At 47.4% G+C, this 13,642-nt stretch overlaps 1 protein-coding gene across 1 annotated transcript; it reads left to right on the plus strand.

Moving 5' to 3' along the window:
- The first annotated feature begins 12,317 nt into the window (after positions 1-12,317).
- LOC149338154 (uncharacterized) lies at positions 12,318-12,632 on the plus strand. The gene has a single exon (XM_089550114.1). The coding sequence runs from the start codon at positions 12,318-12,320 to the stop codon at positions 12,630-12,632; it is 315 nt and encodes a 104-aa protein (XP_089406240.1).
- Positions 12,633-13,642: the final 1,010 nt, after the last annotated feature.

The raw sequence follows: 13,642 nt of genomic DNA on the forward strand, positions 1-13,642 counted from the left end.
AGCACAGTCTCAACTGAGCTGCAGTTGTCACAATACGGACTGTCTGCTTGCTTGAAGCAGTATCGTAGACTGTTCGTAAACGCAACACTAAGACAAACAAAATGATAAACTGTTTCTAGATGACGCGGAGGCCCAAGTGGTAGTCTTGATTTGAGCTGTGGGTCGATGGAATGGAGAAAGGGGTAATGATGACTTGGCGAGTTCCAGAGGTAGTTCTTTTCATCCTGGGTATATGGTTTGGCGAGTTGGGAGGCATCTGATTTTGTGAAGAAGGTGCGCTTGTAGTTACGGTACAAATCAAGGAACATGCAGTCTGCCATAGAACCCTGGCCAGGATGAAATGCACATCGTGTGTAATACAAAAAAAGCTGTGTCTTGCATAAAAATGTTTCATGAAACCCCTGCTGGCAGTAACTGAGAAAGGAATTTGACTCTAGGAAACTTGCAAGGAGAGAGTAGATGCCATGTTCCATGGTCTTATAGAGGATGCTAATAAATGAAATGGGTTGGTAGTTAATAGAAGAATGCTTGTGTTCAGACTTGTGCATTAAAACCACCTTCCAATCATTGGGGACCCAACCAGACTCCATAAATTGCTCAAACAGTTTAGAAATGAATTATAGCCCTATAAACTTTCATATTTTTTTAGAAGTTTAGAGTTGATGTTGTCCATACCGCATGGCGGTGATATCTTGATTTTTTCAACCCCGACAGGTTCATAACAATGCGGTTCACAAGAAAGAAATTACAAGGTGGATAACGAGGATATGTGATAATACCTGGCCACCTGATGCTTTTAGATTAACTGCAGAGTAATCCGTTTTGTTAGCAATGTTCCGAAATTGTTGGTTATCAGTTAGCATCAGTGGCAAAGTGTGATTGAAAAATAATAATAATTCTTTATTGCGCCAAATATTTAAAAAAATGTACAGAAATCCGGCCTGCCAAAGCCTCATAGGGTTTGAGCGGCAGAGCCCGACAGGCAGCGGAACCGCGCAGACATACACGCAGGCAAAATGACTCCTTTGCTTGTTTTAGTGTGGTTTTATATTAAGAAGCAGAGGACTAACACGCATCACACCAGTGTACAGAATTAGACATTTTGGTGGACTGAAACATTTTTTCCCTTGTTTTTTCTAGTGATAAGTAAAGTAAAAATGTTCTCATATTTTGCACATAGGCTGCAAAGTTTAGTGTGCTAGACAGTAATAACCAGACACATAAAACAGCAAAAAGGCATTCAAAAGCTTCTTCTACACTGCAGCCTTTCTTAGCAGCAACTAATATTTTCTGGATACTAAAAATTAACATGCAAAAGGTAGAACTTTATTTTGTATTCACAAAAATAATGGCACTTTTACTCACTGCATGCACATACTGCAGCCAGAGTTGAATGCACTGGGTAAATCTTCAAGGTCCTTTACAGCTTTCAGATGTCGATCAACCGAACAATGCAAAAGTGCAAGTGTGAACTCCATAAATGATGCCAGAACAGAATAAATACTGCCCTTTCTGAGAAGCATGAAAGAGCATTGCATCAAAGTGCACAAAGGTGGGCTGCATAAAAGCAACAACATGAGATGACTCGTACATGGCATCACAGACCTCACGGTGGCTGACCACACACCACTTCCACAGGGCAGGTAGCTATCAGCGGATAAGATGGATGAACAGGCTTCCTCCATTTCTTGGTCTACAAAAACGGCTATCCTAACAGGCAGAGGGATGCGCACTGAGAAGCCAAATGGCTATCCACAATATTCTGAAGCAAGTGAGTTAAGCAGAAATCAAGCTGACAATGAGATGAAATCTGTTGCCTTCAGATTTCAGCAGGAACAGAGGAAGATCCTACGCCGTTTCATTCAGTTAGCCTGTTTCAGTGCTTTCCCTAAAAACTTGGAAAATATGAGACACTACACATTTTTGTGCGGCTATGCTCAGTAAATCTGTTTTAAAAGAATACATGAGGAAGGTACCAATCAACAGCTTTACGTACGCCTACATTAGTGCACTGTACTTACAGAAATCAGGTCAATGAGTATGTAACCCCATCAGCTAAAGAATAATCACGCTTTCTTTCTTGCTCTGCAGAGCACCACTTGAGCAAAGCTTCCCATTTGTGCAAACGTTTCCTTCCTAGACAACTACTATTACACTCCACAAAGAAAAGAAGCGGCCAGCACATTTCAAACATACATTTTCAATTAGTCGGCAAGCTAAAACCTTACGATGATCATGCATAAAAACCGAGCAGTACACTTGCAATATCAGCTCGAAAGGTTGCGTCCGATGTCAGCTGCGAATGTAAACCCGATGTTTCATGGTTTCGATGATCTAGCTAGAACTGCCAGTGAAAGCCGCGCGCATCCTGTTCGTGATCAATTCAAGTGAAAACATTTCTGGCATACGTTTCGCGTAGACAAGCTCATATGCTGCCACAAAAATATTTTTTAGCCGCTAAGTTTCGTGGAGTTCAACGTGCCGGAGCAAATCGTTCCCGCTTATTTCACATAGCGATTTGTGGACGATATGCGAACGGCAGGCGCGGTACTTGCCACCATGGTACTCAAGTATGTTGACATTCGAGAAATTATTAACACACACCACCTTTTCCTTACGCAGAACTGCCAGTTGTCTTGCTGAACTTACCGAAATGATGCTCATTGCGTGAGAAGGTTCGCCGGCACTCAGCAGGGATGCCTGCCTGAACATATGTCACTTTATGGTTCGTTAGCATTTACAGCACCTGGCAAAAGCATACGACAGGTGCAGCAGAGCACAAAAAGGACAGTAATAACACGACACACATCATTTACAACACATTTCATATCCGCGCCACGACCCTAGCACTACGTCACACAAAAAAGAACAGAGGGGAGGGACAAAGAGAAAAGCGCACGCAGCGCCATTACTGAAAATTTTGTTGCAGGCGAAACTACGCCTTTTAATTAGAGAAAGACTAACAGTGCACAAAATCACAAGCACCAAATTTTAACTTTTTTTTAAGTGCCTTGCTTTTTGACAAAAAAAAAATAGTTCGTTGAGTTTTCGTCAGTGTCGCCATCTGTAGTGCTGTCACTCAAGCCTTCGCAACGGCGCGTCATTTGAACTCGCTGGTTTCAGCGTGCGCGTACGAGTCTCGTTGCGGGTCTGCACACAACCACCTGCTGTTGAGCAATGCTAAACTTTTTTTTACGCTGTAGAAAATCCATTGCCTCAGTGGAACAGAAGTGGCAAAGAAACAGATGTGGTCAGATTCAGTTGAAATATAACTGCCACATTCCCAAGAAAATAAGTTTCTCCAGTTACTGCAGGTGAAAAACTTGGTGATAAATGGACAGTTAACGGGCAAGTGGAAATAGCTCATCATGACAAAAAGCGAGAAAAGATCAAGAATAAGTGAAAGACTGTTAGTCTTGTGTCTTTTCACTCCGTTCATTATGAAACCTTGACATGGAATAAAGTGGGCAAATTTTAAGCTTCCCACTCAGTGATGGGCAGTGAAGTTGAGATACATTGGAAACTGATGATGATGCTGGGTTTTCTTGACTCAAGGGCATCTAAGGCCAAAGAGCGCCAAACACAAGGTTTTTGGTTGGCTCAGGCTAAAATATGTACTACACTTGTTAAAATCAATACCGGGTGTATAGAGCCCAAGAGTAGTGAGTATGTTCATGATCATAGTGTGTCAGGAGGGTGTATAAGCCAGGTAGAATGGCCTAAAGAGGTGTATAGTGCCAAAAAATTGTGTTAAGAATTGTTGCATATAAAAGACGAAGCCAGGTAGCCTCAACCGCAGCCCTTGGTTGGGAAAGAAGAGCGAGGCATCTAGCAGCTACGGCTAAGCTCAGCCTTCTCCTTAGCAACGAGGAGGGGCTGAGGTTGCTTGGAGTATGAGATCGCTTGTAGAAAGCCTACATGTGTTAAAATTTTGAAAACCCTATCCAATGAAAGCATCACCTAAAAATAAAGAAGGGTGCAATGGTATTTTATATGTGTATAGCTCTGGGAAGTGCTGCCGTCTTTCTGTTTCCAATCTCGGGCACATGATTGATGCACGGACAACTGAGATGTGGGCTCCACATCTCGTGCACTGTGGTGCCGGTGTCCTTTAAAAGATGCAAGTGCGTGATGTATGTATGTCCTATCCTCAGTGTGCAGAGAGCAACTTCTTTGAATCTATTTTGTTTTTCCGTGGCATACCTTCCAGTCCTTGGTTTTATTGTGTGCAGTTTGTTCTCGGTTCATCCCAGTCCTGCTGCCACTCATTGCGGAGTGTAGTCCTCTAATATGTGGCCTGAGGTCCTGGTATGGAAGTTGGTTAACATTAATAAGACTCAGTTCAGCAGCTGACACAGCAAGCCTATCAGCTCCCTCATTTCTATCTATGCCACAGTGACCTGGTACCCAGCATATTGTAATTTTAAGGTTCAATGTGCACGCAAACATTAAGCATTTCAAGAGGGAATTCATAATGGGGCTTTTATATGGTTTCCCAGAGGACAGGGCTATAACCACACTTAAGGAATCACAGTAAATAACAGAGGTAGGGATTTTCTTTTACAGGATGGACCCAACAGCCACCAGGATACCATGACATTCTGCAGTAAATATGCTTGTGTGTCTATTCATTGTTTTTGTTTCAGAAAATTGACAGCTGCGAACTGCACATGAAACTGAAGATGTTTGGTTTTGGTTTGGTTTTATTGGGGTTTAACGTCCCAAAGCTACTCAGGCTATGAGGGACGCCGTAGTGAAGGTCTCTGGAAATGTAGACCACCTGGGGTTCTTTAACGTGCACTGCAGACATCGATCGCACAGTACACGGGCCTCTAGAATTTCGCCTTCATCAAAATTCGACCGCCGCGGCCGGGATCGAACCCGCGTCTCTCAGGTCAGCAGCCGAGCACCATAGCCACTGAGCCACCGCAGCAGGGCCAAACTGAAGATGTCTTGGAGTCATCAGTGTAAAACTCTGTGCACTGATACTTTGCTTTTAGGGACATGAAGTGCTGTTTTATGCCAATTGGTGACCCATGCTTGCCAACCTCACAAAAAGATCTGTCACAGACAACTGGATGCACTTCCCAGGGAGCAGTCACGTCTTTAGAAGAAGTCATCAGTATTAGAGACTGGTATGCTCATTTCTTGGACAAGTGCGGCGACTCTAATAGGTGAAGGTGGAGTTTCAGACGGTCTGTTTGAAAACAGCAGTGTACTGGTCGGGTTTCGCATAAGCACGCTGCATGGATGGTCGGCATGAGATAATACCTTGGTGGGGCATGCTATACTTGTAAACTTCGCCGTAGTTCAAGTGACTATCAGTCCACCTTAATGTACAAACTAGCAATTGGGCTTGTACGGAAAGCACCAGTAGCCAACCGCAGACCCCGGTGGTACATTGCATCGACCATTTTTAAGGTGGTTCTTCAAGCTGATTTGTACGCTACTCAGCCGTAGTCTATACATGATAGAACTACGCCATTTAGAAGACTCAGCAGGCAATCTCGATCTGTACCCCACGACTGGTGTGACACGATTTTTAGAAGGTTCAGTGCCTTCATGCATTTAAGCCTTAACTGCTCAATGTGTGTGACGAACATAAGCTTTTCATCGACTATGACTCCAAGAAATTTGTGGTCTTTTTGGACAGCAATACTCTGCCCGTTCAGTGCGATGTCGGGTTCAGGTCTAACACCGTTTTTTTTTAGAGGAGTACACTGCCTGTCTTTTCTGTGTTGAGTTTAAATCCGTTCTTGTGTGCCCACTTTGATACTTTGTACACAGATGGACAAATTACAGGACTTGTAGCTTATTTACAAATCGTCAACATAAATAGTGTAGGATATTGATCTCAGTAGGATGCTCAATTCATTCATTTTGACCATGAAAAGCGTGCAGCGAAGAACGCCGCCTTGAGGGAAACCATTCTCATATGAAGAACTGCTTAGATAAGGAATTCCCTACATGGACCTTGAATGTTTATTCAGACAGACAACTCTGAATGGTGGTCAAATACATTGGAAACTGAGTTTTCGATTCATCACAATTGTGCAGGATAAAGGGCTCTCCCAATGATCTGCCATTATCCCTGCGCCATGCACCAGCCACAGCCACCAATCCCAGCTGATTTGCTAACCTCTGCATCCGACTTCTGGGCGTCCCCTGCTAGTTTAGTTACCTAGGAATCTAATGTGTTAGCCGAATAGACTGATAGTTATCTATTCTCTGGGTTATGTGTCCCGCCCTAATCCATTTTTTTTTTCTAATTTCTTGTTTATCATTAACTTAAAATTGTACTCTAATTCACACTGCTGTCTCTCAAGCTTTCCCCATCATTTTACTCCTAACAACAGGCTGCATTGTCCCGGTTATTTTAAAATCTGTTCTGCTAATGTCCATTTTTCATCCTCTCAGACAAGTGATGGCAGGGTGCAGCTGTTAACTATCTGCCTTTCGATCTATATTTTCTTGCAAGGGTTATTAGCAAACTGTTGTTCATTACATTACCTGTACAGCTGCTACACCGCTGCTCACACCAAGCGTGTGCCCCCGATGCTTGACCCGCAAGAGTGAAGTGTAGGCATCTGAAGAACATTTATTGCACTCGAAGCAAAGCTTTTACAGCCATGAAAAGGACGGGAAGGAGGGAAAGTGCACACTCCTATCACTTGGTGCATACATGCACAACTAGACTGTGCTGCACAATGATAAGCCGCAATAGGGCGGCTTTCCGTGGTTACTACAACAGTGTCTTCCAAATATACTCCTACCTGTCCATATTTTCGAGGTAAATTCTTTCTCATGGTCCAGATCCAGAGTGACTACTTGGCTTAGATGCTGTACAATGTCAGTGCATGTTAAAGGACCCTAGGCAGTCAAAATTAATCCGAAGCTCAACCCCATGGCATCTCTAGCCCCACAAAAGACAGGTCTCTCATAGGCCATGTGCAGCTTTGGGATGCTAAACCTCTGCATACCATACCAATATCTCTCTAACCGTCGTAAACTGGTGTTCTTTTCACGAACTGTTAAAAATTAATTTTCACCCTATAATTTCTTTGAGCCTACCACTGCACTTTATTTAGGTCTTCAAGCATGCACTGTAAATTCATCCTCTGAATTGCAATGCCTGACTGGAATGTGACAATTTGATTGGGACCTGAAACAGACATTTGACAGCTCAAATGGGAGTCGAATTGCAAGTCTAAAATCAATTGGGTTGTCCAGCTTTAACTGTAATGCCAATTTCAATCTAATTGATACCAAATACGGTACCATTTATCTTTCTTTACAGGGACACATTCGTCTGCTGGTGGCTCTGTTGAGTTCATAAGATGTGGAGGGGGTGGAGCAGAGGGACAGTAGCCTCGCAGAGAGGTTGCGGAGTAAGGTGGAGTGAGAGGCTGTGCGTGAAGCCAGGTCATGACAGAATCGCCTACCAGGCTCTCCACAATCGCGACACACTAGAGCGCAAGTGCCTTCTGGATACCTTTAACTCCATCTGGGAATCTGGTGCCCACTAGACAATTGGCTCGTTGCAGTTGACACCCCCCATCCCTAAGCATGGCAAGCAAGCAAGAAACCCTCTTAACTATCTCCCCATACGTCTCACCTCTGCAGCTTGCAAGGTCATCGAACATAAGTTTCTGCGCTGCCTCACCTGCTTGCAAGGGCTTTTAACTTTCTCCACGAAACTGGAAGCAACTTTCGCTAATTCCGCTGATTCTAAAACAGCGCAAACAAGACAAGGAGGACGGCAGGAAACGTACAACAACAACACTCGTGTTGTACGTTTCCTGCCGTCCTCCTTGTCTTGTTTGCACTGTTTTAGAATGAGTACCGAGGGGACGCCTTCGTCCCCTGCGTTCGCTTTCCCTCAACTCACTAGTTCCCTGTGGTTAGCTTCCCCGCAACGCACTCCCTTTAGTGGGGTTACTTTTTAACTAACAGGGGAGGGCGCTCGCGCGCGGGGGAAGGCTCTCTCTCTTCTCCCTGGGACCGGGAAGCGAGCGGACGTTTCGCTGGCGGCTTTGCTCTTCGTCAACAGGCGCCTCTTGGTCGGAACTTGCTCCCGCCAAGCCTGTCCCGTCCGGCCTCGAAGTTTTCCCTCTGCCCTACCGTGGGCGAACGTTCGCTCGTAACCGTGCTGGTGAGTCGGACATCCTCGATTCCTCAGTGTATTTTGTTGCTAGCTGGCGTTATTGTTGCTGTAGCAATAAATGCCTTGTTTGTGTCAGCCAGTGTGTCGTTCCTTTGTTCCCATAGAGCAAGGCCCGCCGTGGTCGGCGTGCGCTCGGTAGCACTCGCGACCACGGGGTGGGGTCCGCGCGGCTTTGAACCGTGTCAGCCGAGCTTAAACGGGGAGAACGGACATATCTCCCCATTTTAAACCCCACAGTACCTACCAACTCGCCCAGGCTTCTACTTTGGCTATTCCGTTGCACTGCCAACTCAGTCAGCGATGTCGTTTCTAATCTCGAACAGTCCCTACGTAGAAACCACACAGCCTTCCTCTTTCTACTTGAAATCCAAAGTGCTTTTGACCTCATCCCACACTCCGCCATACTCTCCGCACTTTCACAACATGGAGTCTCAGGCCATCTCCTCCTTCTTCTCCACCTGGACTTTTCACGTCAGAGAAGGACATTGCCTAAGCTCCAGCAGGACCCTACCCAGGGGAGTTCCTCATGGTTCTGTTCTTTCACCTTTGCTCTTTAACCTAGTACTCTCTTTCCTTCCTAAGGAAACTCCCTCTGTCGTCCACACTATGCTAAAGACATCGCTCTTTCGACAACGTCAGACCTTGAATCTCTTGGCCTCTCACACTCCACAGCCAAATCCAAGACCGTCCTGCGGCTCGAAACACCTTCCCCAACCTCCTCCTTCACAGCGCCTCTATTCCCTGGCTTAGCAAAGTCTGATACCAAGGCCTACTCATAGACTGCAACCTAAAACAAGAAACTACCACTTCTAGATCTATTGCAGAATTGCACTAAGTCAACCGTGTGCTCCAAGAGCTGAATGAAGGCTCTGCCAGGGCTCTGCAACCAGCCCAACCTGCAGAGGCTGTACGTCCTATGAGACATTAGAACACATCTTCTTTTACTGCCCTTCTTTCTCTACACCACTTGCTTCCCTTCTCCAAGGTTGCAGAAACCTAGGTTTACCTGCATCCAGCTTCGATGACCTACTCTTTCCCAAATGCAGCAGGTCCTCACACTTATCTGCCCTCCTCCTCTTTTCCCCCTGCAGGGGCGTCTGCAAGATGTAGATGATGGTGAGTTGCGACGCCATGCCTTTCCGAGCATCCGCAGGGACATCCCTGCAGGGGGCTGATGGCAAGCAGTGTGCCACTACGGACCCGAGCACTAATGTTTAGCCGCGCGCGGCAGCGCCATGGGCGGTGAAAAGGGGATCCTGAAGGTTGAGCCGATGTCGAGCGTTTAGGCCTTTAAGGCTGCTCGGGAGAGGCAACACACTACTTTGTGTTGCCTCCCGACCCGACCGGGGGAAATCGACAATCACCTTTTCCTATCCTCTTTCACTTTCCTATCTCTTTCTCAACTCTCCTAGTGGTTCTGGGAGACTTCAACACACCCCACACCACATGGGCCTACAGCACCACCGATACCGCCCAAGGGGCCGCCCTACACGGTGCAGTAGATGCACTGGGACTAGATCTCCTCACCGACTTCACCTCTCCCATCCACCCGCACAACCACATATCCAACGATACCTCCTCCGATCTCACTTTCACCCGAAACATTCCACGAGCTGCCTGGACCAACCTAGGAGAGGCCCTAGGAAGAGACTATTTCGTCTTGTCGATCAGTATCCTGTCCCCTCAACACCAAACATCAATGGGCACCATCCAAGGGCGTCCGCAGAATTTTTTGCAGGGGGGGGCCCCATTGGTTGTTGGCGCCGGAGGGGGGGGGGGGGGTATGTTCGTAGCAAAAAGGCACTATTTGCGGAGTAAATTTATTTATTTATATATAAATAAAAAATAAGTTAAATACACACATGAAAGAAAAATTACAAAATTAAAGCGTGGCTAGGAGAGATACATTGGAGTTTATCAACGAAGAAACAATCAAAATTAATAAAAAATGCAAAAAGATACTGTCACTTCGTGGAGAAGAGTGCTCAGTCTTGCTGCATACGGGTTCTCGACTCACCCGGATTGATGACCAGCACACAGCACAATATGGTCACAAACACGCAAATACAGTCACTCAGTCAGTCTTCCTTGAACAGCAACTGTAGGCGCCTCGGATTTTTCTGGGCGAATTTCGTGATTACGCGGGTGATAAATTCATTTCTGTGCTTCATTACACGCTCTCGGTGCACACTCATCATACACATTGATTGGAAAAACGGTTGAACGCGTACGTTGAAAACAAAAGATGACTATATATACAACGAAAACTTATTTACAAGAAAAGTGCACGCTCGCAGCTTCATACACCTCGCTCCATCTTGCTCGCGCATCCGCACAGTCGAGCAACCGCACACACACACTGCTCGCCGCTCGTCGTTTTCTCGTCCGCTGTCTCGGTTGTTTTCAGCTTCGTTGACAACCGGCCACTAAAAACACCGAAGCACAAACACAGCGGCGCGCACACGTGCAAGGGCTTACTTCCGCGCGACTTCCGAGGGGAAGGGACACTCGCCACTCCGGTCGGAAAAATTGTTTTGTGTGTTTTTATGGGGTTCAGAGCCCCAAAACGACTCAGGCTATGAGGGACGGAGTAGTACAGAGTTCCGGATAATGTCGACCACCTGGGTCTCTTTACCATGCACTGACATCGCAAAGTACATGGGCGCTGTTGTGATTTGAGACCCAGCCAGAGGTGACAGGCGAGCCAGGCAGGCGCCATCGGGCTGCGTTGACCAAAGGCGCTGGTTTTCGGAGAAGACGCAAGGAACGCTGGTGTGGGGGCGCCTCTAGAGACTGCGTCGCCGTGAACAAAAGCAGCTAATCCCCTTTGCCGAAGATTCTGAAAGCGGCGCTTCTACCGAACTGCGCTCTCCCGTGGATCGGAGGAGACAGCGAGCGGCGGCGCCAACTCATCGCCCGCTTGCCCCTGAGCAGCCCGACAAAGCGGGGTGGACACGGCTGATTTGTCCTTCCCTCCTGAAGAGGTCATCGGTGGCCGGCGTAACGAAGGCAAAAACAAGATGCCCTGTGCACTGTCTGCCACCGTGTCGCTATCTGTCTAGAGATCAAAGAAACAGACACCCATCTCAAGGCGGCTCGAAACACATGCTCGCCGGTGCCGCTGTATGTCTGCAACAGGTCGCCCTTCAACAGAGCTAACGATGGTGTGGTTTGAAAACGGCGTAAAGACGCGCGCCCGGACGCGGCATTTCGCAGATGTGACCCAAAGCGTGGAAGCGAGGCTGCTTTTACCCTCTTGGCTGAGCGCACCACCGCCCCTGGCGTGCGGCCATCACTCACGGTTCGAGTGAGTGATTTTCCAGGGGGGTGCAGCCGCCCCCCCTTGCCCCCCCCTCCGGACGCCCATGGCACCATCCACATCACAAACTGAAATAAATTATGGGTGACTGCACCCCAATCATTATCCATAGCAGACATAGCAAAATGGAGCCAATTCCTATATGAACATCACTTCAAAAACATCCGCTGCCTTCAACGCATTGTAGAATACCCTCAGCTTACAACCACCTCCTACATATATGGGAGGCACGGCATGGCCTCCTACATAGATGGTGACGACAAAAGCACAATCGCACACTTAGCGCCGCATAGCACACCTCATGGAGCAAGCCCAAGGATGCATCTCCCAGGTGTCCACCCAAAATTGGCTCCGGTTTTGTGTTCCGCTCAAGGGTACACTAAGCACATCCGAAACCTAGACCATCCTCAGCGCCTCCTTAACATGGACACCACCAAAGCCGCCACCCATCACACCTTGCAGACCATAGCCCACACCTATAAGGGCTCCGACCAAGCTCTGCTGGATGAGCTTCAGACAGAATACTTTGGTACCCACCACCTGCCCCCATCCAATGCTCCATACACCAGCCTCCCCAACCCAGACTGGATGCCCCCATCACCTATGTCTATGTTGCTGTGCGGTTGGCCACCAGGTCTAACGCCCCGGAAGTGGACAAAATTATGAATGCCATCATACGTAACCTCTCCAGGGAAAACATTCAGGCATTTACGACATACCTAATTGAGCAACAATGGATCCCTGGAAAGCTCCCTCCAGAGTGGAAACAAGTGGAGGTCATCCTCATTCCCAAGTTCAACAAACCTCCTTCAGTTAAGGCACTCTGCCCCATTCATGTCTTGCCTCGGCAAGATCTACGAACAGGTCGTTCATACCTGCCTCCGAAACCGTACTGATGCCAAGAACCTCTTTCCCCTGTACAAGATCGGTTTCCACCCTGGACTTTCCACTCAAGACGCCTTCCTCCTGCTAAAAACGACGTACTCACGGGCATGCCATCTGGAGGCGAACTTCAAGGGGGCATTTGACATCGCCCACACAGCCATCCTGAACAGCCTCAATCATATCAACTGCGGCACCCGCATCTATCAGTACATCACCGCCTTACTCTCCAACCGCACTGCCACAATCGGCATAGGCACTATGTGATCCCAACCCTTCGACACTCATAATAAGGGCACCTTGCAAGGAGCTGTCCTCTCCCCACTCCTTTTTAATATCGCTACGGCCCCCTTGGCCCACCAACTAGCTGCTCAGCAGGACTTCAGCTACACCACGTATGCAGACAATATTTCCTCAAGGTCTACACGGGGCTCCCTCGCAGCCAAGAAAGAGGCTCTTCGAAAAGCCATCCTAACCGTTGAGGATTTCTTCAACAGCAGTGGCATGCAACGAGCCCTGGAAAAAACTGAAGTGATTCGAACACAGGACCCCGCTACAAGTCACCTGGCTCTATCTGCCGCCGAAGCCATGACCATCTCATTGAGAAATGCCCGCTTATCCGGGTCCTTGGCCTCTGGGTTCAACATGACGAAAAACTCACCCACACCCTGTAGACACTCCGCACCTCAGGTCTCAATGTCACCCGCATGATCCGCCGAATAGTGGGGGCACGGAAAAGGCATGCGTGAAGCGGCACTCTCCGACTCGTCAAGGCCCTTGCTATCAACCGCAGGATTTGCCAGGATTTGGTAAGTGGAAGCCAAGAGCGGGAGATCAACTACAGGCCATTTTTCTTGTCGATCATAGCACTGTGCAGTGTTATGTTCCAAATGAGAGCAGAAAGCATCAGAGTGATGAACTAGAAACACATTTTGCAAGAACAGGTTTGGTCTGGTTTACTGGGTTAACGTTCCAAAGCGACTCTGGCTATGAGGGATGCCATAGTGGAGGAAGGGCTGTGGGTTTAACCACCCGGGGTCTTTTAACATGCATTGACATATCGCACAGTACACAGGACTCCAGCATCTCGCCCCCATTGAAATGGAACTGCCACAGCTAGGATTGAACCCACGTCTTTCGGGTTAGGTACCAAGCACCATAACCACTGAGCCACTGCGTGAGTTTTTTTTTGTATGTGTTTGTGTGTCCTTTTTTTCCAAAAGCAGAAGTAAAATATAACTGTTTCACTCTGGAATGAAATCGTGGAAAGAAAAATG

This window comes from Amblyomma mixtum, chromosome 6 (assembly GCF_055824585.1).
Source record: "Amblyomma mixtum isolate Tamu chromosome 6, ASM5582458v1, whole genome shotgun sequence".
In the NCBI taxonomy this organism is placed as follows: domain Eukaryota; kingdom Metazoa; phylum Arthropoda; class Arachnida; order Ixodida; family Ixodidae; genus Amblyomma; species Amblyomma mixtum.